Genomic DNA, 25,510 nt, shown 5'->3' with positions numbered 1-25,510 from the left:
CCGCCAGCTCCGCCCAGCCCGCGGCTCCCGGCTGTCCTGGAGATTGCATTCTGCTGCAGCTGGTGGACCGACCCTGGCTGGGAGCGGCGTGGGGGCTCAGAGTAGGTGGGCGCCGAGGGCCCAGCGCACCAGGGAAGCCGAGGTCGTGGGGCCGGCGCTTTCTTCCGTCTCCTGCCGCACTCCTGGGGCGGGCGGCGTTCCCTGGGCGGAAGAGAAGGTGAGCGCCGGAACGTGGCCGCAGCGCTCACCTCTAAAGCAAGTATTTAACCTGAGAACGGGACCTCTCGATGGAGGCACTAGAAGAGAACGGAGGTTTCTGGTAGCTTCGTGTGCACGCCACAAGCACAGCTGGCGGGCGTTAATAGCTACCCACCTGTATCTATCACATCCCTTGCTTCGCGTTCTTGGGATAAAGGCAGGCGGGAAAAGCTTGGGGAGGAAAGTTGCCAGGGATGAAAGTGGGGAGAATTAGGGAGAGCCGAGAGTCGTTTAAGTAGGAAGACTGAACCAGGAATAGATAAGTGGGACTCAGTCTCTGCCTACCCTCCCATGAGACAGTGACCTTAGGCTTTTTCTACCGCTTAGTTTCAGCCACGTGTCCTGAGCGACGCCAGACTTTTACTTGTTACAAATTGATGGATTTTCCATCTCTCAACTAACAGTATTGGAGCTGTAAAATCATCAGGTTAGTTCCCGTTATATCTTCTCCGCTGTTACATCGGCAGTATTCACCTGTATTTCTCCCACGATAAATACTAGTAAGTTAACAGGTCAACCACACGTGTGCAAGAAGGTTAAGCATTTCTAACGTAAAAAGAAACGTTGACTTTTCCTTCGTGTACAGTAAGTATGTACGCAGGGAACCTATTTTTCCCAGTGCCAGAGCTAAAGTTTTTCTTGATTCAGCTAACGGATTTTCGAGAATGTGATAGTAGTACTTAGCTGTGCCAAAGGCCTTTCGAACATATTAGATGCTCGTAACAACTCAAGTATGTCTCAGTACACTGCATTATGCTTTCTCTTTGTCACAGAGGTTCTTCCCTAATATACTTTGTTTGATTTCAATCACGGTGTGAATAGGATTGAATATTCTCAATGGAGGTCTCACAAATTGCCAAGGGCAGTGTGCTGAGATTCACATTAGGTTTCATTATCTATAATACACAAAATTTGACTTTAATAATTTTTTAATATTAATGATGAATAAGCATTATCTTTGAATTTTAGATTGTTTTTCCTTCCCTGGCTTTTACATTGAAAATTTTTAGAAAAGTTGCATAATATTCATTCATTCAATGAAGAGTTTTGAGTCTCTATTATATGTACCAGCATGAGTGTACAAACATTAGACTCAATCCCTGTCTTATCCCAAAGGAGCTAATAGGTAGGTAGAAACCCATTTAAACAAACAGTATTACCAGGTGCTTTGGAGGATGTGGATTTGTTTATTCCCAAGCTTGGCTGCCCATTAAAATCACCTGGAGAGCTTTAACAACCACTGATGCTTGCATCCTATGCCCAGAGATTCACATGTAATTGCTCTGGGGTATGGTTTGGGCATCCTGCTTCCTAAAATCTCATCAGATCATTCTAATGTACAACCAAGATTAAGAACTACTGATTTATTCATTCAGCAAATATGTATTAAGGGAGGCCTTCTTTGTGCCATGTACTGGGACTACAAGAATGAATAACTACCACCTGTTGCACATGGATAAATACCTCTGGAGAGGTAGAAGTTCAGTTACACAAGGTCAGGGAACAGTGCACTGGTTACAACAAATTCCCCTTGATACTCTATGGTCTTTTGATCTATTTAGCTGGGTACCATCATACAAACTGGACTTGTCATATTACTTTTAACTCTGCCTTGCATAATTACTCTTTTTGCATAATTATTTTTAAGCTCTGTATTTGTTGCCTGTTAAACGTTTGTAGAAACAGCTTACCCAATAGGGTGACTCTAGCTCAGTGCTTCAAGATGATCTCCAGTGCTTACAACCTAGATGGAATATAGACTTTAGATGGGAAATTCCTGAGTGTTCTTCCTCATGCTCCTCCTTGTTACTCAAACGTGGCTTCAGTGGTTTCCAATCGGTATGCATTTTCCCTCTGACGTGGGACATGACAATCAGGAAACGCTCTTCCTGGTACCAAGGGACAAAAACCACTAAATATGGACAACCTGACTCGATCAGCAATGCTTTTGAGGAAAGATCTTGATCAAAAGAGGGAAATGTGAAAATAAAGAAAACTTCATTTAAAGTCGAGTCATGAAGCCCTGAAGGGAAAGCTCTCATGTATGCACCACTTGTGGCTGCCTGCATAACCAGCAGGAAGAAGAACAATAAAAATTATTTTAACAACAGCAACAAAAGAATGAATAAGAGTGAAATTATTCTTGCTAAAGTCACAGTGACCTAGTTGCCATTGGACACTTTTTACTCTTTACTTAACTCTTCCGTGATGTTTAAGATGTTTATCCCCTCCCTCCTTCGTAATACTATTCCCTCTCTTAACTTTTGAATATCACGTTTCAGATTTATTCCTCCCAGCTCCAGAGTTCATCTCTCTGTCTCCTTTACATTCTTTTTTTTTCCCCTTTTACTTAAATGTTGGTGCTTCTAAGGATTTCTACAAGATATGGCATCCATAAGTACTTTGTCCATGTTTTTAGTTTCGACATATTACCTAAAGGTTAAAGACTTATCTCTAGCTTTTTCTTTAGTACCATATCTATATAACCAGTTACGAGGCATCACCACCTGGAAATCCCCTGAGCACCTCAACTTCAATGTGCCCAAGCGTGGACTCATTTCCCTCCCAAAGCCTGTTCCTCCTTCTAGTTCTCTGTCTCACTGATTGGAATGGCCATCCGCCCAGTCTCTAAAGCCGAAAGTGTACACATCATCCTAGAATTCTTTCTTATTACACAACACGTGCTGTCATCAGGTGATTTCCACCTTGTAAATGTCTTGCTAGTTTATTTTTATTTCTAAATAGCTCCTAAATGTGTTCCCTTTCCTCTATCCTCATTCCTGGAGTCCCAGGTCAGATACTCATTACGCACGGCTTGGTCTACTACAGTGGCCTCCTTACTGATATTTTACCAATAGCCCTAACCCCTCCATCAAAATCTTTCTGAATCAGAAATCTGACCATGTCATTTCTCTGCTAAAATTTTTCAATTACAACTAGTATACAAGGAGAGACAAACAACTTACACAAAAATATATGCCCAGGGAAGTATGTCATTTGCACAAGTTAACATGTTGAGTGCATATGTAAAAATCACCCACAGAGGAGGAAAAATGGCTGAGAACCAAGGCCCTACAGTTTAAAATCTAAAATATCTTAACCTGGTGTATAGGCCCTCTCATGCCCTTTCTAGTCTAGTTACAACTCAAGTAATGCTGAACTGTTGTTAATGGTTCACTGAAAACATCAAGCATTTTCATGCTGCTGTGGCTTTATACGTGTTCTCTGTAACTGGACACTTCCCCATCTCCCATGTAGTGTCAGCTCAAGATTTCCTTCATCCTTCGTTGACTTCCCTCACTTCTCTAGACAGTTATTTCTACAGTGCTTAAATTGTGTTTGAGTGTGTGTATTAGCATTATTGTGTTGTGTAAGTTTGTCTAATACATTTTCAAGGACACAGAAAATATATTTTCATCTGTGTTCCCAACATGTAGCAGAAACTTGATATTTGTTGAATGAATAAAAAGAAGATCAACTGGGATTCCGAGAAGATTGTCAGAGTCATCAGGATGGGGGATTATGAGTACAGAGACTGTGAGCCAGTGAAAATGGGCTCAAGGTTTAAAGGTACCACTTAGTTGACACACCTGCAGGAGATGGAGAGTGAAGGACAAGCCCCAAGTTTCTGACTTCAGTGCGTAGGGATGGATGGTGATGGCATAACCAGGGTCTGGAATGCAAGGGAGATGAGACAGGTTTGATTCATGAAAAGGCAACTACCTTTCTTTTGCTTTATACTTTACCTATGTAGGTGGCTTACATCTTTCTAATCATGAATTTTTGTTTAAAAAAATAAGCTAGTAACTCTCTAAATTTTTATTAAGTCAATAACAGTGATAAAGTGATGAACAGTGATCAGTAAAACTAGCTTTTTTTTTTAAACGTTAGCAAACCCCTTTTTATTTTTTTATTTTTTATTTTTTTAATTTATTTATTTTATTTTTGGCTGTGTTGGGTCTTCGTTTCTGTGCGAGGGCTTCCTCTAGCTGTGGCAAGCGGGGGCCACTCACTGTCGCGGCCTCTCCCGTTGCGGAGCACAGGCTCCAGACGCGCAGGCTCAGTAGCTGTGGCTCATGGGCCTAGTAGCTCCGCGGCATGTGGGATATTCCCAGACCAGGGCTCGAACCCGCGTCCCCTGCATTGGCAGGCAGATTCTCAACCACTGCGCCACCAGGGAAGCCCAAAACTAGCTAATCTTATTCCACCTGTACATTCTACCTAAGGAAATTGAAATTATTGGTTTATATTTAGGTTATAACAGTACTTTCAGGATTAGCCAAGCAAAAAATTGCATGTGGAGCAATTAGACCTTTCTACAGTTGGCCCATATTTGTTTTTAAGTTGGTAAGGCCAAAATTGGAATATGGAAAGCAGCCAACACTATGAAATGATAGGATTTTAAGTACAGTATAGCAACTATAAAACACAGGAATTACCTAATTTAATCACTTGTCCCTCTTTGGGTATAATAGTGATTTACTATGCAATTATCTGATTACAATTGAGATTTTCATGAAACGATGTTCATGAAACATTTAAATGCTTAAAAATAATAAAGGTTTGTTTGCCTTCTGATTCAAATAAAAAGAATAGGATTTGAGAATAAGAATAAACATATTCTTATATACAGGGAGATCAGCTCGGTGTTTTGTGACCACCTAGAGGGGTGGGATAGGGAGGATGGGAGGGAGATGCAAGAGGGAGGGGATATGGGGATATATGTATACATATAGCTGATTCACTTGGTTATACAGCAGAAACTAACACAACATTTGTAAAGCAATTATACTCCAATAAAGATGTTAAATAAATAAATAAATAAACCAGTACATCTTTTGAAATGCTGACTACTTAAAGTTGTTCTGTTACTGCCATTTAACTTTCCTGGATAAAACAAGGTATTTCGAAGTGCCAGACATACACAGTACTATATACGAAATGATTCAAATCAAATTTCTTGGTTAATCAATGCCAAACAAAGTAAAATGGAAAATCTAAAAAGTAACATGGAAAATCGTAATGTGTATTCTAGGAAGCTATCTTGTGGTTTTCCACATCCTGAGCATTTATAAATTTGAGCAGAAAATGTTACAATAGTGGGTTAAGTATAGAATTCAAAACTGTTAGTGTTTGACTTGAACAAGGGTAATTTGTACAGAATATAAACGTCATAATTGCACAGTGTGCTGAAAACTATCTGTGATTTATAAATAGAGGCAGAATTCAGTAGTATCCCATTTGATACTGTGAAAAGAAGCTAAGAAGATTCCTAAGCCCACAAACCTGATGAAAAATACATGTTCTTGGCAATTGAAATTGTAAGAATGATGGGATTCATCAAGTGAAAGTGCCTTTTCTCTACACAAACTGATTATCTTTTTCAGATTTGAAACAAATCTGTATTTATGAAGAGTGACTGCATGAAAACCACAACATGTCAAGAAAGAAAAAAAGATCCAATAGAAATGCTTCATTCTGGGCAGCTGGTAAAAGTCTGCGCCCCAATGGTGCGATATTCAAAGTAAGTATTGTTAAATGGTTAATGAGCTCAGGTGTGATTTCCTTTTTATGCTCTGACTTCTTAAAAGTAAGACCACCCCACCACATGGGATCTTCAGACGCCTAGCTTTGGGACCAGGATCCGGGCTGGAGTCCTCATGCTGCCAACTGCCTGGTATGTATATGATCTAAGTGGTCAGACAGTATTTGTCTTTTTGAGACTGGCTTATTTCACTGAGCATAATATCCTCGAGGTTCACCCATGTTGTACCATGTATCAGAACTTCCTTCCTTTTTAAGGCTGAATAATATTCCATTGTATGTATAAACTACATTTTGTTTATCCATTCATCCCAGCTTGAGTTGCTTCCATCTTTTGACTCTTGGGAATAATGCTTCTGTGAACATGGATATATAAATATCTTTTTGAGACCTTGCTTTCATTCTTTGTGGTATATGCCCAGAGGTGGAATTGCTAGATCATATGACAAATCTATTTTTAATTTTTGAGGAATTGCCCTGCTATTTTCCATAGCAGCTACACCATTTTATATTCCTACCAGCAGTACACAAGAGTTTAGTCTCTCAGCATTCTCATCAACACTTGTTGTCTTCCAGGGGTTTTTTGTTGTTTTAATAGCCATCCTAATGGATGTGAATTATCTCATTGTGGTTTTTATTTGTATTTTTCTAGTGATGTTGAGCATCTTTTCATGTGCTCATTGGCTATTTGTATATCTTCTTTGGCACAATGTCTCTTCTAGCCCTTTGCCCATTTTTGAATCAGATTGTTTGGTTTTTTGTAGTTGCTGTTGTGTTTACTCTGGAGTTTTGAGAATTCTCTATACTAGATACTACTCTTGTCAGATATGTGGTTTGCACATGTGTTCTTCTAGCTTGTAGCTTGTCTTTTCATCCTCTTAACAGGGTCTTTGGCAGAGCAAAAGTTTTTATTTAATGATGAAGTCCATTTTATCAATTTTTCCTTTTGCAAATTGTGCTTTTGTTGTCAAGTATAAGAAATTTTTATGTAGCTCTAGATATTAAAGATTTTGTCCTATGTTTTTTCTAAAAGTCTTATAGTTTATGGTTTACATTTAAGTTCATAATTTTTAATTAATATCTGTGTAAGTGTGAGACTTAGGCTGAGGTTTGTTTGTTTTTGTTTTTGTTTTTTTGCCTGTGGATGTCTAATTACTCCAGCGCCATTTGTTGAAAAGGCTATCGTTCCACTATTGAATTACTTTTGCATCTTCATCAAAACTCAGTTGAGCATGTTTGTATGGTTCTTCTTCTGCATTCTCTGTTCTAATCCATTGATCTATGTGTCTGTCCCTCTACCAATACCACACAGTCTTGATTACTGTAGCTGTATAATGTCTTGAAATTAAATAAACTTAATAAATCCCACTTTTCTTTTTCAAAATTGTTTTAGCTATTCTAGTTCCTTTGCCTTTCCAAATAACTTTTAGGATGATCTTTTCTATACCTACAAAAAAATCCTGCTGGATTGTCCATAAGAATTGTATGAAAAATGCATATCAATTTGGGGAGAACTGAATTCCCTACTGTGTTGAGTCTCCTCATGAACACGGTATGTCTCTCCATTTATTTAGATCTTCTTTGATTTCTTTCATCAGTGTCGTATAGTTTTCAGCGTACAAATTCTGTACATATTTTGTAAGGCTTACACTCAGTTATGGTACTTTTAATTTCAGTGTCCATGTGTTCATTGCTGGTGTATAGAAGTAAAATTGCTTTTTGTGTGTTGATCTTACATTATGTGAACTTGCTATGTTTACTTATTGGTTCTAGGACATCCCTCTTACAAATTCCTTAGGATTATCTAAGTAGACAATCATGTCATCTGCAAGTAGAGATAGTTTTACTTCTTCCTTTCCATCAGATGCCTTTTGTTTCTTTTTCATGCCTTATTGCACTGACTAGAAGTTGCAGCACTGTACTGAATAAGAGTGATGAGAGCAGACATCTTTCCCTTGTTCTTGATCTGGGGGGAAAGTATTCTTTCACCTATAATTGGGTTGGCCAAAAAGTTCATTTGGGTTTTTCCATAAGATCTTACGGAAAATATATATAAAAATCCTAATATAATATTAAGTGTAGAATTTTTTGTGGATGTTCTTTATCAGGTTGAGAAAGTTCCCTCTATTCCTGTTTTTCTGAGAGGCTTTTTTTAAAAATCATGAATGCTGTTTTGTCCAGTGCTTTTTCTGCATCAATTGATACAATCATGTGATTTTTTTTTCTTTAGCCTGTTAATATGATGGATTACAGTGATTGATTCTGAATATTGAAACTTCTGTTTTAACTAGCTTTTTCTGACACCACCACAGCAGGGGAAGGATGAGAAAGCACCACCTCATTACTCTCAGGTGGAGGTAGAAGCCTAGGTTTTCCACTTGGTCTCCTTTGACACCCCGGGGTCACAAGGCTCCTCATTACTGCTGAGCAGGGGTGAGAGTTCCAGCTCCCCATGCAGGGGGTAGCCTGGTAACTGCTGGGCAATGATGAAAGTCCTGGCTCTTCACTAAGCGTTCTCTAACACTACTCCCGGAGGAAGGGAGAAGGGCACCTCACTGCTGCAGGGTTGGTGTGGAATTCCAGGCTCCCCACATGGTCTCCACTGATACCCTCCTTGTTACTGGCCGGCAGGGATTAAAGTCCCAGCTCCCTACCTGGCCTTCTCTAACACTACCATGGAGGGGTGTTGGAGAACTTTGTGACAGCTTTGGAACGGTACAAGTGTAAGCTCCCCACTCGACCTTCACTTGTGGAGGTGAGGGCCACAGTTTTTTCTCTGGTGTTGGGCTGGAGTAGAGCCATTATTATATAAAAGCTTGCTAGGCTGCCCCTTTCTTGGTGCTTTGGCTAGAGAGAGCAGGTTTTTGCTGGGGCTGTTTTTGTCTGCACCCATTGCTATTTCCAGGTTGCCAGCTTCTTCAGGTTCAAATCTGGGATATTTGAGGCAAAAAGAAAACCCAGGGAACTCACCATTGTCGTTCCTTAGGTCCTGCTCAAGGTCACTAGCCTGCCTGCTCTCTTCTCGCCACCTTTCAGAGTTTCCTTATGTTTGTTTTGTATATGATATCCAGAGTTTTTAGTTATACTAAGCAGGAGGAATAGGGAAGAGTACATCTACTGCACTTTCCCATAGGCAGAACTTTTCTCTAATAAATATTAAATATTTAATAATTGACTAAATTAAACTCTGATTATGGTGCTTTCTAAATGCCTAATTAAAGTTTTATATGCTCTCAGGTTGGCTTTTAGAACACTGGTAAGAAAATACAGTTGCGATCTGTGCTATACGCCAATGATAGTTGCTGCTGATTTTATCAGATCTATAAAAGCCAGAGACAGTGAATTTACCACAAACCAAGGTATGTGAAAGCTAGAGTTTGCTGCCTTTGTAAAACTTTAAAAACAAAACAACAAAACTCAACACTCTTGTCTAATCAGAGACAACACAATTTGGAGATTTTATTTTAAAATCTTTCAGTTTCTTATGGTTTTTATAAGTTTTTTACAATATGTTTTTATTCAGTACCCTGTAAACTATGGATAATATATTGAAGTTTTAGTCAGCCCCATTCTCTCACCTAGCCTATTAGGTTAGATTCCTATCTCATTGCCTCCAGTCTTATCCCATTCCAAACTACCCTCCAGACAGCCCCAAGTGACCTCTCTAAAATGTAAATTTGATCACTTCTTCTCCCTGCTCACAATCTTCCTTAGACCTCTCATCGCCTAAAACAGTGGTTCTCAAAGTGTGATTTCCCAGACCACTTAACATCAGCATTATCTGAAAACTTGTTAGAAATGGAAATTCCAGACTCCACCGCAGGCCTACTGAATCTGAAACTCTGGGTATGTGTCGGGCAATCTGTTTTAAAAAGCTCTCCAGGTGATTCTGAGCTTGCTAAAGATTGAGAGCCACTGATATAAAGAGTAAAATTCCAGCACGTGTGGATAATATAGAAAGTTGTTCATGATCTGGCCTCTGAATACGTCTTCTGCAGCTTTATCTTCCATTAGTTGATGTAGTAGTAGTTCCATGGCCCACCAACTTTATTCTTCAAAATACTGTTATTTTAAGTCCCTGAACATGCCCTAATCTCTCACACTTCTCTACCTAGAATGTCCTTCTTAGTCAGGCCTATCCCCGTATCCCTGTCCCCCTGGGAAAGGACAGTTCGTGCTTCTTAATGCTCTAAAACTGTGACCAAGGAACTTGCCTAATCACCCTCCATTCATGTCCTGTCTCGTAAGCCCTGGCTTTTTGTTGTACTTAATCCTACTGTACTGTAATTTCCTCCTCACATGCCTGTCTCTCCCACTAGACTATGGGCTTCTTGAGGGTTGGAATTCTTTCTTGTTGATTTGTATCCTCAGCTTCTACCACAGCATTGAAAATATATTTGACCAATAAATGGTTGTTAGATTGAAATTTTATAACTCTCTTGAGTTACAAAGGAGAAAGCACCCTACCTACATCCTCAGGAAAAAGCAAATTCTCCTATCCCTTAGATAATCCTGTAAATCAGTGGATTGCCATAGAAATTCTGAGTCAGTAGAACTAGAGCGATACCCAGAAATCTGCATTTTGGTTAACACCCAGTGAATCTCATACAGGTAGTCCTCAAAAAAAACTTTAGAAAAGTTAAAATACATCTATTCAGAATTTATAACACCCAAAGATGAGAAAAATGTGTCCTTTAAAACCTAGGATAGCTCTGATACATTTGGCTATGTTAAAATTTAGACTTTTATATATAAAAAAAGAGCACAGATATTCTAAAGACAAATGAAAAACTGGGGAAAATATTTATAATATTTTTGATGTTTATGATAGATAGCAGAGCTAATTTCTTTGTTTTATTTTTTTTAATTTAAATAATAAGAAAAAAGGAGCAACTAAAAGAAAAATTGTACATAGAGAACTACGCAAAGAATGTGGAGAGAGAGGCTACAAATAAAAAAATATGCTGTTGGGTATACAGTGTAGGATAAGTTGTAAGGAAATCAAAACTGTCATCCACATTGGTGTATATCTATATCGGTAAACTCTTGAAAGAAGATTTTGTAATATCTTTCAAAATGTTAGATGCCTGCCCAGCAGTTATACTCCTAGGAATTTACTTCATGAATATACTCACAAAAGCATGTACATGGAGTATCTTCATCGCAGCATTGTTTGCAAGAGCTGCAAATGAAAAATAATCTATGGTCCATTCATCACAGTGGAATACGCCACTAAAAAGAGGAAAATAGGTCTGAATACAGGTCCCAGATACATCCAGGGGAAAACACAATGTGGATAGCAACGTACATAGAATGTTCACATTTGCTTAAATTTTATAGGTATTCATAAAATTGTTCTAGAATGCAGTAAGCTAAGTCCCACCTTTGGGAAAGGGGTCTGTTTGGCAAGAGTGTTGTACTTTTCATTTTACCAAATTTTTTACTATTTGAATTTGTACCAAATCTAAATTGCATGTAATTTAAAATATTTTAAATTATTTTAATGCTATCTTGTTCAGATGCTTCTTAGGCTAAAAATAGTTATTGTTACTTTATCCTGTGCAGACATTAGAATTTGGTATCTCGTGTACGTGTGTGTGTTTCTGTGAATTTTAATGTTGAGCTATTCGTTTTATCAGGTGATTGCCCATTGATTGTTCAGTTTGCTGCTAATGATGCAAGAATTTTATCTGATGCTGCTCGTATAGTCTGTCCTTATGCGAATGGAATAGACATTAACTGTGGTTGTCCTCAGAGGTAAAGCTCAAAGAAGTTGCAAGAATTTTCAGAAAGATTAGGAAAAACTATGTGAACATGGTAAACTATCATTCTGGTATTCCAAAAATTAAAAAGTAAGGAAATAGAGATAAAGAACTTGGGCTGTAAATAAGAAGCAAGAAAAAATAAGGAAATATTATTTAGAAACATACATGCAAAGATATTTTCTGATGGCTACAACAATATATAGACCCTTGACAAGTTTTTGTCTCACCTCACACTAGAATTTTTTTTATGTGTGGATCTGCCTTGAACCTCATCCATAAGTAATTATGTGAGACTGATGTTTATGGCAATCCCTAAAATGTATTTTTACTGCTATGTCAGACAAACTTGCTCTAAACACTATGATTCTATGATTTGGGAGATCACTTGTTTTCTCTTACTTAATTTCAATTATAAGAAAACCTTCTTATAATTACCTTTTCTTCCTATACCATAGTTATTTGGTTGAGTCTGAGTAACTGGGTGTTGATAGGATGTACTTATTTTGACGATAATATCCCTACCTTCCTGGCACAATACTAGATTATCTGTGAATAATTCAAAATGTGTTCAAAGAATAAGATCGAGGTTTTATGTATAGCATAATCCAAATCAGATTAGATATATTTGAATACTCATTAGGAGAGTTCAGTAAGCTGTTTAGTGGTTTTGGAATGCTGTAAGCCAAAAATATCTTTCTACTCTTAAGATTAATAAAACCTCTTGTTATGTACAATAAACATCAAATTTGGAATTTAAAAAATCTGAAGTAATTGCAATTACAAATACTTAAATCTGTTTTGGTTGAATGAACTTTAATTTTCTCACTTGCCAGTGAAAACCATTTCCCCTAAGTATTTCTTGATCTGGGAACATGTTTTCCTAATCTCGATACACTTAGAAATGTTGGATCTATGAATTTTAAAAATCTGGTTCCATTCCAGGTTGCTAGGTAGAGAAATAATAAATGCACTTACTGTGCTTTTAGAATTGTATCTTCTCTTCCAGCTGATAACAATTTATTTGTTTTTGTGTTTACTTTATGAAGGTGGGCATTGGCAGAAGGTTATGGAGCTTGCTTAATAAACAATCCAGAGCTTGTTCGAGACATGGTGAAACAAGTAAGAAATCAAGTGGAAAACCCCAGATTTTCAGTATCTATTAAAATAAGGTAAAGATAATATTTTAATCTACTGACAAGATAGTCCATTACTAAGGAAATAAAAGAATATTCCTTTTGTCTGAAGGTGTGGAGATGTCTACTCTTAGTAAGTAGGCATCTAGTATATAAAAATGTTAAAACAAAACATTTAGTAAATGAATAGATACCATAATTTTTATGTATAATCCAAAACAATTTCTTCTTCGTATTTTTTAAGAAAAATTAAAATATCCCTTTATTATTAAAAAATCTCTCCCAAGAGAAACAACTTTTTCCATGTACTATTTAATTAACTAATGCTAAGAAACATTCCTGATACCAAGAGTAGAAAATAGGAATGATATTTGCACTAAAATTTCAGTGAAAAGAAAATAAACTAAAAATTAGTCTTTTGGTGACAGGTTAAAAACATATTTCAAGATAAATTATTATAATTCTCCCACTTGCAGATTGGAGCATACACAGCAAATATTAAGATAGCACCTTTCAATGAATCTGTGATAGTACTTTGATGAATCTTTCAGTTATCAAAGCCAAAAGAGAGGAGCACTGGGTAAAAGTTATTTGTCATCCTATTGTTGTCAATAGTGAAATAGCTAAATTCAAGGTCTTGAATGGGAACTGATTCCTGAACAAAACCTCACTGATAGCAGCACGTGGTGATAATATGGTATAGCTTAGCTAAACTAAATAATGTAACAGATGAAATATTTTTATATTTAGTTTATTGATGTTAGCATTAAGATTTGTGCGCTGTGAAAAGATAGATATGATTTTGACATTATAGGATCCATGATGACCTTACAAGAACTGTAGATCTTTGTCGAAAGGCTGAAGCGACAGGGGTTTCCTGGATTACAGTCCATGGAAGAACTGTTGAAGAAAGACATCAGCCAGTTCACTATGAGGCCATTAAAATAATTAAGGAAAGTATGTCTATACCTGTAATTGCTAATGGAGACATCAGAAGCTTAAAAGAAGCAGAAAATGTGTGGCATATTACTGGGACAGATGGTAAGAAATAATTACTTTAGTTTTTTTGTTTTTTAATTAGCAGAAAAATTAAAAAGTGGGGGTGGGAGAATAATGTTAATGTGATTTTCATTATTTTTCTTTCATATGGAGCCATATTTTCCTGTTTTACCAATTTAAGCCAAGCAATTTACTAAAATGATGTTAATCCTTCTACTTAGAAACAACAGATTATTTTAATTGGGGTAAATTAGTTCAGTTAATTCTCTGCCACCATCTCATCCAGTTAGTGACCACTAGAGCCTGTAGAATTCGTGAATCCAAGAGTGGTCATAGGAGGCAAAGAAACCCCAGACTGCTATGCAGTTTCATTATCCCCTTCAACTTTGGCATACCAAGCCCTGTGATACCTATTGCTGGATGAGAGTATCAGGTAAACTTCAAGCAAACCCAATTTATGACAATCCAGATTTACTCTAAAAAAAATCCGGAAAACTAATTTTTTAATGTAGAAGTCTTTAAAATATAAGAAAAAAAGTCTTGTGAGTTCATTTACACTTAATTGGTTTATAAAAAATATCAAAATGAATTCTTTAGTAAGAATTAGTCTAATAGAGAGGCATTGTGAAACCTTGTAATAACACTTTATTTTTGAATATTCTCAGTTTCTTTCATTGAGTTTGACCCCATAACCATGAGTTCTTAATGTGTGGACAAACGTGATGTGCTTTAATTTGTAGGTGTGATGGTTGCAAGAGGACTCTTAGCCAACCCGGCCATATTTGCTGGATATGAGGAAACCCCACTGAAATGCATCTGGGACTGGGTTGACATTGCTCTTGAACTTGGAACTCCTTATGTGTGTTTCCATCAACATTTAATGTACATGATGGAAAAGATAACTTCGAGGCAGGAAAAAAGAATATTTAATGCTTTGTCAAGCACATCAGCAGTCTTAGATTACCTTACAGACCATTATGGGATTGACTGGACTTCCTAAATTATTTTCTATCTTTAGTGAAACCACCCAGGGTCACATCTTGGTTTTCACTTTGAATCAGTGGCTCTCAAACATTAGTATAAGAACAATGCCCTGACAGAATTTTTAAAAGTCATTCCTAGACCATATCCTCAGAGATTCTGATTCAGTAAATCTCTAGGGTGGACCCAAAATTTAGTTTTAAAGAAGACCCCAGGTGGTTCAAACATTGACAAACATTGCTCTGAATCCTATTATGGATTTAAAACTGTAAGAATTTTTTTCTTAAAGGAATCATGTTTTTAACATTTTTAAATAAATAAAACTTTTTATTTTGATACTAAAAGTATGACTCATGGTATCCGTAAGTTAACATTAGGTATGTTTTAAATGAAAATAAGAGCAGAGAAGTGTGAACAAATTCCAACATCTGTATAAAATGAAAAGGAACAAGAAATTCTGTATAGAATTGCATTCAGGGCTTAAATTAAAAGTTCAAATTGGAAAATCAAACTGCTACTTCCTAATGCATGAATTACACACCTCAAGGTATTTCTTTTAAATTGTATGTAATAGAAGTTAATTAGATGTGATGTTTTCTATAATTTAAAACTAAGATTCCATGAAATTCTTTAAATGACATTAAATTTGTTACAGTTCGAGCCTTCTAAATCTTTAGAAGACTGAGAGCTTGGTAAATATACCTGTACGTAAAATGATATTAATTTCTGTCCCCCACATCTTAAATATAAAAAATTTGGTAGCTAATCTGGAGATGATTACACAGTCAGCCCTCAGTGCTAGACCACTTTGTATATGGGACTTGAGCATCCACAAATTTTGGTACCCACAAGAGTCCTAGAACCAATGCCCCACAGATACCAAGGGACAGCTGTGTATTTGAAATATTATTTCCTGGAGAACAGAAACCAGGTTTTATTTTTAATTTAAAAACCTAATTTTCATACCCTGTTAATAGTAATGTTATTTTTATGCTTCCCAGCAGTTGATGATAATTTTAACTTTAAAGTTCCATGTTTTAGGGAATTCCCTAGCGGTCCAGTGCTTAGGACTCCCTGCTTTCACTGCCAAGGGCGCAGGTTCAATTCCTGGTGGGGGAACTAGGACCCCTGGAAGCTGCGTGGCACAGCCAAAAAAACTAAAAACATAATGTTCCATGGTTTGAGGATGTCACTAACAGAATTTTGTTGGTGGTGAATATGCCACTGCAAGAATTATCTCAGGGACTTCCCTGGTGGCACAGTGGTTAAGAATCTTCCCGCCAATGCAGGGGACGCGGGTTCGAGCCCTGGTCCAGGAAGATCCCACATGCCGTGGAATAACTAAGCCCACGTACCACAACTACTGAGCCTGTGCTCTAGAGCCCGCGTGCCCCAACTACTGAGACCACACGCTGCAACTACTGAAGCCAGCCCGCCTAGAGCCCGTGCTCTGCAACAAGAGAAGCCACCGCAACGAGAAGCACGTGCACCACGCGAAGAGTAGCCCCCGCTCACTGCAACTAGAGAAGGCCCGCACAGAGCAACTAAGACCCAACACAGCCAAAAAAAAAAAAAAATTATCTCAGGTTAAAACAGTTCCGTAATTAAGATATTGGTCTATATTACCAACATAAAACTGTTATAAGGAGACAATTATCTAAAACTGCTTAATTCAAGGGTTTGGGAATATTGAATACGTTTTAACATAAGCACTATGTTGCCATATTTTTTTTTTAAGGCACATTCTGTGCTTTCATTTTTCAATTAACAGATCTTTAAAGATAACTGGCTTTTTCATTAAATATGAGTAGTATATTAGCAAATAGGGAGCTATAGTCAAAACTTATCTTTATGTTTGTAAACTCTGAGTGTTACACCAGTGTTCTGAGGACAGCAGCGTAATTAAAGTACGGTGCACAGCTGTTCAAGGAACCAGTGTAGAAAGGCAAGGAGTTCTAAACGCCTCTGATTTTTTTTTTTAAGTTCCCTATGGTTAATTTATGTTGTCTTTTTTCTTTTCTATGTAATCAAGTATAATTGTGATAAGAGAAAGCACTGATTTAAATGTGTTTTTTTTTGTTGTTTATATAAATTTATTTACTTTTGGCTGCGTTGGTTCTTCGTTGCTGCGCGCGGGCATTCTCTAGTTGCGGCGAGGGGGTTGCTACTCTTCGTTTCGGTGCACGGGCTTCTCATTGCGGTGGCTTCTCTTGTTGTGGAGCACGGGCTCTAGGCGGGCTGGCTTCAGTAGTTGCGGCGCGTGGGCTTCAGTAGTTGTGGCTCGTGGGCCCTAGAGCGCAGGCTCAGTAGTTGTGGCGCACGGGCTTAGTTGCTCCGCGGCATGTGGGATCTTCCCGGACCAGGGCTCGAACCTGTGTCCCCTGCATTGGCAGGCAGATTCTTAACCACTACGCCACCAGAGAAGTCCCTTAAATGTGTTTTTATATTCAATAACCACCTCTTGTTTTCACCATTTGTTTAATCTTCCCAAAATAATCGTCTCCAGGAGGAGAATACTTTTATGTGCATTCCTGATATGTTGTTAGTATTAGGGGAAAAGCTTTAAAACTTTGAGTGTTCTCACGCAATTTGAAAACCTGAAAAATAGTAATTGAAAGAATATACCCATACCCACGTTGTTCTCCTTTCCAGTCAGTCCCCAAACATCACCCGAAAGTGTACTGCCTCTTCCCAGTCCATGGACAAGAGTAGAAAACCTCACACGAAGTGTATGTTGGACGCTACCTATCCTACATTCTCCGAACAAAATGCGCGGCACAACCAGCTTGTTCCGGACAACCAAACTGTGTCTACGGTAGAATACAAACCAGGAAAGGAGTGTTTTAACCACGTTCACTGAGTGTGCAGCACCCTATCTAACCCTCCCGCCCCGGCGCCACTCCTCGCCGGACCCCAGCAAGCCCTTTCAGAACGTCGGTTAAGCTCACCCCGCCCACGCAAGCCACACTTTATTAGAAATGTTAAGTCGGCTCCCCAGAAGTCGCACTTGGGAGCCCCAAGCACCGGATCGGACCCTCTAATCCACCACCAATTAGAAAACAATTATTGCTAATCATCTGTTCGCACGTCTGGCACGTCGCGGGGCACCGGCACCCGAGACCGGAATTGGGAGATGGAGCCTGCGGGGCTGCGGGTGGGGGCGGGGCGCGCTCCCCTCAGCCCGCCGCGGCGTGTGACGTCCCACGCGTCGGCGGCCGCGGAGCAGCGCGGGGAGCCAGGCGGCCTCAGCCAGGGTAAGGCCGGGCGGGACGGCTGGGGGCCGCGGGCCCCGAGGCGGCGTGGAGCGCGGGGTCGCGCCGCTCTCGCCGCGGTGGGACCGCGAGGTGGGCTCTGCCCCCCCGGCGCGTTCGCTGGGCGGGAGGGCCCCCCGGGCGCGGGCGTTAGCAGAGGCTGGCGTTAGGCTGCTGACGCCGCGAAGCTGGACGGAAAGCACGTCCGCGGTGCCGCCCAGGCCGCCTGGCCGGTTCCGCACGGCTCGCTGGGGAGGTGCAGATGCCGGCCTCCGGGCCCACCCTCGACCCGCTCCCTCCCCTTCCCGCCTCGACCCGCTCCCTCCCCTCCCCCAACTCCCCGGCCCGGGTCACTGCCGGGCGCCTCCCGTTGAGGGGAAAGTCGGATCCCGTAAACCTCCTGGCCGGAAACCTCGCGCCCCCGGGGCCTTTCCTTAAACTGAATTTTCTTGGAAAGGCGGTAGAGTAAAATAAGTGTTTCTTTATTTAGGTGTGAAGAAAAAAAATGACACTTCAATGGGCGGCAGTTGCAACTTTTCTTTACGCTGAAATAGGACTCATTTTAATCTTCTGTCTACCTTTTATTCCTCCTCAGAGGTAGGAAACCTCCCAAGCGTTACAATAATAAATATATGATGAGTTCTTTAGACGGTTTAGTGTGTTAACGGAAAAAGTTTTCTTAAGATTAAAAAGGTTTCAATGCTGTTTATATAAAAGGCGCTGTTTAGAAATAAACTCACAAACCAATTAAGTAATATATGATGACCATATTAAAATATCACATTACATAAAACTTTTTATTATATGTACGAATAACTTTTCCCCCTCCCTTCTGTAGGAAGGGCCTCGTCTTTTCGGTTCTTTTGATTGCAGATGTAATAAAGCAGTGGTCATACTTTTGTCACCTGTCTGTTAGCTTTTACCTTCGTTTTATTGCCCTGAATTACAGCAGTGAACTTAAATAAAAGTAAACGCATAAATGCTGTTTACAGCACAGCATGATGCAGAAATGTTTCAGTAGGGCAGCGGAATGACCATTTGGAAACTTAAGCCAATAAATGATTCTTAGTTTTGGCCTTACATAATTCATTAGTGTTCGTTTAATGGCAATTTTACTACTTTATCCCCACACAGAATTACTATGTATTAAACGTACTAAATATGAAAAGTATCGGAACCATACATTAGCATTAGTTCCTTAGTAAAGGACCTTCGAAGGTCTTTCAGTACTATTTCAATCGAAGCCTTGGCTCACTTTACCCCTGTAATAACCCACTTATTAGGAGTTCAGTTTTACCTCAGGACTGGATAGTGTGAATGATAAAATACACCTGTATAAAAATGTTGCAAGACCTTTGTTCACATAAAAGAAAATAAATGAGATCCTAGAGATAACCCACTGAAATTTAGTAAGATTCCTCTACTGGAAGAGACTTAAGAAAGTTTTTATCTTGACTCAGGGTCCAGTAGTCTTCCACAACTTTTAGCTTGCTTCTTATCTACCTGGATTTCTACTCACTTCTGTTTTTGTCTATCAGCTGTACCATCACTATTTTCTTTCTTACAAAAGGAAAAATTGAATTGTTACGTAGGAAGGGGCCTTTGAGATGATTTTATTCAACCCATTCATTCTATGGGAAAGTGGCCTGACTGAGGTCATCTAGCTGATCTGTGGCAAATTCTGGACTAGAATCTGCCTTTCAGTCTAGTGCTTTTTCTGTTCCATCACCCTACCTCTTATCCTGTTGATTTTGTTTCAAATCCTTACTAATATCCTGTTAAGCTTTTTGGTAATACTTGCAAAAGTAGAATCCTATATTCAAGAGAAAGATGTTATTTATAAACATCTGACTTATAAATAAGGCTTAAGAATTTGCAAAAAAATTTTTTGTCAGTTGATCTCTTCTCCATCAAAATCGTGCATAAATTATGGATTTTTTTCCTGCCAAATATAATTTTTTCCTATCCTGATCAAGTATCTATTTGTTAGATTTGTGTATATGTACATACATTATATAAATATATCATCATTTTTCAAATGTACATAAGAAAAATATGGTATATATGCACACAGATAATTTACAATATGTCCTTAACATGTGTATCCACATCTTTTTTTACCTTTCATACGTGTAATCACCATACTCTTCAAGGAAAAGTCTTCAGTCTTCATTTAATTTGGCTGTCTACTTTTTTCTCACATACCCACTGGTTAAAGACACATCTCAGAGATCAGACTGCCTGAGTTTATATCCCAACTCTGCAAGTTACTGTGTGCCCTTGGGCAAGTTGTTTACCATCTCTGGCCAGTTTCCTCATCTGTAAAATGGAGGTAATACTAGTATCCACCTCATATGGTGGTTGTGGTGATTAAATGAGCTAAAACATGTACAAGTGCTTAGAAGGGAAGTATGGTAAGGACTCTATGTAGTAGCTATTATTAGCTTTTCCTTGAATGGAACCTTATTATAAACTGCTCATTGTTCCCTGTAGGGGGTCTCTTTTGTGTTCCCTTTTATACTGTCAATTTACTTGAAATGTGAATTTACATTTGGACCTAGATCAAGGTATTGCCACTTATGTTCTCTTTCTTAAAATACAAATCTTTGTAATGTAAAATTTGAATAGCATCCTTGGATGGAAGCACAGAGGCAAAAGAAACTGCATTGGTATCAATCTCTGTCTGCCCCAAACTTAAGGTTATTAGAGTTGTTTTCAAAACATAATAAAGTAAGACCTTTTTTTTTAAGTTGTAAGAATTTGAAATTTACTTAAGTGCTTATTACCTTTATATGTCTCCTTTGGACTCAGTTAATGTGTTACTCATTTAAAATGCCCTTGTGCAAAGTTTGTTACCCTTTCAATTGTGTGATGGATTACTTTGTCACTCTGCCATTTATAATCCATGCTTTCTTACCTCTGTGTCTTTGCTTATACTGTTCATTCCATCTAGACTATTTCATTTTTTTTTTAATTTCACTTTCTCTATGTTCAAATATTGATCTGGGTGGTAATTACATGGGTATATACACACATAAAAGTCCATCAAGGTATATATATATTAAATATATATACACATATATAAATTTATTTTTTTTATTTTTTATTTTTTTTAATTTTTTTGGCCACGCTGCACTGCTTGTGGGATCTTAGTTCCCCAACCAGGGATTGAACCCCGGGCCCTCGGCGGTGAAAGCTCAGAGTCCTAACCACTGGACCGCCAGGGAATTCCCTTTCACGCTACATATTTAAGATTTTTGCTCTTTACTGTATATGTGTAATACCTCAATGATTTTTTAAATTTCCTTATGGTAAAAGTAGAGAAACTTTTTTACTTGGAGTAGATGTTGAAAGTGCATGTATTTTTTTTCATTATAAAAATAATAGTGCAGAGTCGGACCTCTTACTCCTGAAATGTTGTTAATTGTTAGAACAATAGATCTTTGTTATTTCTGAGTTACTATCCTGATTAGGGAAATGATATAAAGTGATAACTTCTATCAGCAATTTAACATTTTACTGTAAGAATTCCTTCTTAAGGTTTTGATCATGTATATTTACTTTAAAAGTTATTTTTACTTTAGAATATTTAAGCCACCAGACAGAAGATAATCAAATGTCAGATTATTATTAAATTTGAAAGAAGTTGTTCTTTATTTCATGAGACATTCTTATTGATAAGAATTGGTAATTCTCTGGTATGACATAAAAAATTAAATTTCTGTAATTATTTTCACTCGCTGCACAATTACCAAAATGTTATTTCAGTGTTTAGAAAGTATCTCAAAATGTCCCTTTGATTTTTTACACCTGATGTAATTATATTGCTTTACAGATGGCAGAAGATTTTTTCATTTAGCGTCTGGGGTAAAATTGCAACTTTCTGGAACAAGGCTTTCCTTACTATTATAGTCCTATTGATTGTTCTATTTCTAGGTAAGTATTAGATTCCTCCTTTGACTAAGCTTAACTCTAGTTTTTATATTATTATTAACATATTCACTGACTTTTAATTAATTAAGTTGGTGTTGCCATTAGTATACAGTTGAATTTGTATTACATAGTATATTGATAGTGTATGGAGTAGGTAATTGATATATTGATAAATAGTTGATAGATATTACCGTTATATACGCACAAGCATAAATTGCAGCAGAGTGCAGTACTTCTTAGTCTCTTTTCTGTTGTTTTAAGATTTCAATGCAGTGATGCATAGCCTAGTTTTCAGAGTTACCAGTTATACAGTTATTTGTTATTTTGGTGTCCTAGGCACCCAGGGGCTTAGCTCTTAGGGAGGCAAACAGAGGAATAGAATCACTAGGACCTCAAAAAGAGTTTTAGATGCAGGCTGTGAATCTTGATTGGATCCTAGTTGAAAAACAACTACAGCACAGATATTTGGGGACTACTGCAAAAATTTGAACATGGACTGGTTGTTAGATAATCTTAGGGAATTTCTGTTAACTTTAGTTGTGATAACAATGTTATTATTACAAAGCAGAAGTCAGCAACCTATAGCCTGCAGACCAAATGCCTATTTTTGTAAATAAAGTTTTATTAGAATGTAACCATGCCCATTTGTTTATGTACGTCTATGCATGAACAACTGCAGAGTGGAGTAGTTGAAACAGAAACGGTGTGGCCTAAAACATTCACTGTTTGCCTTTAGAGAAAAAGTTTACCAACACCTGTAACATAGGAGTATGTCCTAATGCTTAAGAGTTGCATGCTGAAATATTTAGAAGTGTCATGATAGTTACAACTTACTTTCAAATGGTTTAAAAAAAACAAGTAAAGCAAATGTGACAAAATGTTAATTGTTGAATCTAGATAGTGGAATATGGATGTTTATTGTACTAGTTTTTCAGCATGTTTGAAATTTTCATGATAACAAGTACCTTAGAAATTAGAAATCATAAGTAGACTTTTTTTTTTGAAGTGGAAAAGAATAGCTTTATTCCTTTGCCAGGCAAAGAGGGCCACAGTGCGCTAATGCCCTCAAAACTGTGTGTCCTGACCTGGAGGGGGTAGTGAGGAGTTTTATAGTAATGGTTCAAAGAGGGCATGATCCCCTCGTGGACATTCTTCTGACTGGTTGGTGGTGAGGTAATCGGGAGTCAGCATTATCAACGTTCTGGTTCCAACCAGTCTGGGGTCTACGTGCTTGTGGGCAGCATACAGTTAACTTCTTCCACTTGGTTGGGGTTTCAATATCTCAAAAACGTGCAGATTTTTCCATCATTTCCCCTTTTGATTGTAGGTCTTTCAGTAGAAACACTGATGAGCAGAATATCTGTCTCTTGATGCCAGGGTGATTCAGCTTCTTGCCATGGGTGCAGATCAGGTGGTTGACCTCCTTTATATTTGCCCAGGTGCTGGCGGAGGTATTGTGACGTCCAGACAAGACTTTTCTCTAGAAGTAGACCTTTAAGGTTCTTATCGAACTGCAAATTCCATGAATCGAAATAGTTACCATGTTTTTTAGAAGGAGTAGCTGAGCTCAGAGAGATTAAATAACTTGTCTGAGATCACCCAGCTACTTCTTGGCACTTCAGTTTTTGATACCCATTGCAGAGTGTGTTTTCCCTCAGAATTCCCTCAGAGTTGTGTTGTGGGTTAAGTAGGTTTTACAGGGGCCATAACCACCACGTATGCCACTGTCTTACGAGAAAATGTTTCTCACATTCCATATTACCAACCTCTGGGGTGGAATCCTCTTTATAAACCAGGATTAACTGGTGTGAGAAGGTATGAGTAGGTAATTGTATCAGGGTATGAATGGGTTTTTGCCTCATTTCAAAATGTATTTGTCTCATGGTAAGTTATTAATGTTACTGATTGAATCTCCAGCCATAGAAGAAATAACACCAAGCGAGTAAAAAGCAATAAGGAAAACAGGTACCAACTTGCCACCAGCTAACTAAATGACCTTTGGAATGGCATTTCATCTTTCTGAGTTTGGTTTATCCATTTGCAAAATGAAGGGAGAGAGGAAATAATCCCTGCAGCTCTTGCTAGCTCTAGAAGTGTACTGTGACCTTCCAACTCTAAAATTATCACAAGAATTTCTGCTGAAAACTTCCACATATCCATATAAGGAAGGGGAACTTTAGCCAAGCTTCTTTTGGTTACATGTATCAGAAACAAACTTCAGCTCACTTGAGCAAGAAAGGGGAATTTAAAGTAAAGCATGGGGTTGTTCCACAGCAGCCCAGGGAAGGAAGGAAGCCAAACTCCTAGGAACTGAAGTGTCCTTTTCGTGTGCCTGCATTTCTCACTGGGTCTACTTCACACCTCTACGGACTCTGATACTCTATTCCCACGGCAGAAAATAGGTACCATACAGCTGCCAAGTTTTGTCAATCCAGCGATATGCAAGGATTAATTAGCCATTTCTTTTTTTTTTTTTTTTTTTTTTTTGGTCCGTGCTGCACAGCAAGGCATGTGGGATCTTAGTTCCCCTACCAGAGATGGAACCCACGCCCCCTGCATTGGAAGTGCAGAGTCTTAACCACTGGACCGCCAGGGAAATCTCTAACTAGCCATTTCTGAATCCCAATTCCAATTCTAAGGGAAAAAATCTGATCAGCTAGCACCAGGTATCCAATCCTCATCTGAGAAGCTATGGCCAGGGGCAGAGTCACAGAGCAGAATCATGACTGCTGGCTTGAGCCTACATCTGTGGGCAGAGGGAGTAATTAATTCCCAGAGAATAGGAACATCGTGGATGGTTAATGCAGGAGCTTTAACCATGGATGGTAAAGACAGGCAGATAGGGACTTATCCGTGACGCCTCAGTGTTTTCGTCTCAGAACAGGGGGATAACACCTACTTCACTGAAGTGTCGGAAGGATAAAATGCAGTTACATATGTAAAGTACATAGTCCAGTGTTCTCGTCCACTAGAACAACACTGGTGTAAGTAATGTAAACCCAGTAGGTTTGAATTCATCTTTTATTTTGGAATTTTTTTTTCTTGTTGGTCTAATAAGGTAATTATTACAAAGTTAATATTCCTAGAGCCAATACTAACTGAAAAGTGTGTGTGCATCTTTGTGTGTTTTAGCTTGTTGGAATAGGCAGAAAGGAAGTAGGAAACCCAGGAGAATATGTTTAGTGTCAACACAAATGCATGTTGGGAATTTGAAAGCTTCCACAAGTGATCCAAAAAAAGACTATCTCCATGTGCCTTATAGAAAATTGACTTTGTCACACCCTCCCCTTATTGTTGCCCCCATCCCACTTTTCAGACATGTTCTCTTCATTATTATGCAAGCAATTCATTCTACAAATGGGTTTGTATGACTATTTACATTTATTCTTTGATAGTGCTTAATCTTTAGCATTTCTGCATAATGGATCCAGGAGTATTATTCCTGTTTAATTGCCAATGAGTTATGATCTTCACAGTATTATGAATTATTTTTATGAGTTATGTTTGTTTTATTTTCACTTGTTTTGTAGTGATTGGCATGCTCTTACTATATTGAGGCAATCTGAGAAATGACTAAGCCATGAAAAAGAATGAAATCTTGCCAGTTGTGTCAACATGCATGGACCTTGGGGCATTATGCTAAGTG

The 25,510-nt window shown here is 38.4% G+C and overlaps 2 protein-coding genes across 13 annotated transcripts in view; both read left to right on the top strand.

The window, feature by feature from the left end:
* Position 1: 1 nt before the first annotated feature.
* On the top strand, positions 2–16,316 carry DUS4L (dihydrouridine synthase 4 like). 7 transcript variants are annotated; one of them, XM_082473621.1, is made up of 8 exons: positions 2–101; positions 586–685; positions 5,646–5,782; positions 9,040–9,161; positions 11,442–11,559; positions 12,614–12,736; positions 13,515–13,741; positions 14,440–16,316. In XM_082473621.1, exons 3-8 carry the CDS (start codon positions 5,667–5,669, stop codon positions 14,697–14,699), a joined length of 966 nt encoding a protein of 321 aa, XP_082329747.1. In that variant the 5' UTR covers positions 2–101; positions 586–685; positions 5,646–5,666; the 3' UTR covers positions 14,700–16,316. The 7 variants fall into 7 exon arrangements, 5 of the variants coding, with proteins under 5 accessions (XP_082329747.1, XP_082329749.1, XP_082329746.1 ...); XM_082473623.1 differs by having other exon boundaries at positions 2–105; XM_082473620.1 differs by having other exon boundaries at positions 45–217.
* A 1,500-nt stretch (positions 16,317–17,816) lies between these two features.
* BCAP29 (B cell receptor associated protein 29) overlaps positions 17,817–25,510 on the top strand; it is a 56,263-nt gene continuing 48,569 nt past the window's right edge. For 5 of the 6 annotated variants that reach the window (XR_014266965.1, XR_014266966.1, XM_082473636.1 and 2 more), the window contains exons 1-3: positions 17,817–17,934; positions 18,422–18,528; positions 21,767–21,867. Coding sequence is in view for 4 of the 6 variants with exons in the window: in XM_082473636.1 (XP_082329762.1) it covers positions 18,437–18,528; positions 21,767–21,867 (193 nt within the window). In the remaining 2 variants the exon portion in view is untranslated. Of the gene's footprint in view, positions 18,025–18,421; positions 18,529–21,766; positions 21,868–25,510 lie in introns of all 6 variants that reach the window. The other variant, XM_082473635.1, reaches the window with a different exon arrangement.

Source organism: Balaenoptera physalus (assembly GCF_965194825.1).
Source record: "Balaenoptera physalus genome assembly, chromosome: 8".
NCBI lineage: Eukaryota > Metazoa > Chordata > Mammalia > Artiodactyla > Balaenopteridae > Balaenoptera > Balaenoptera physalus.
The sequence above is the reverse complement of the archived record's forward strand: the minus strand, read 5'-3'. Positions and strand labels throughout refer to the sequence as shown.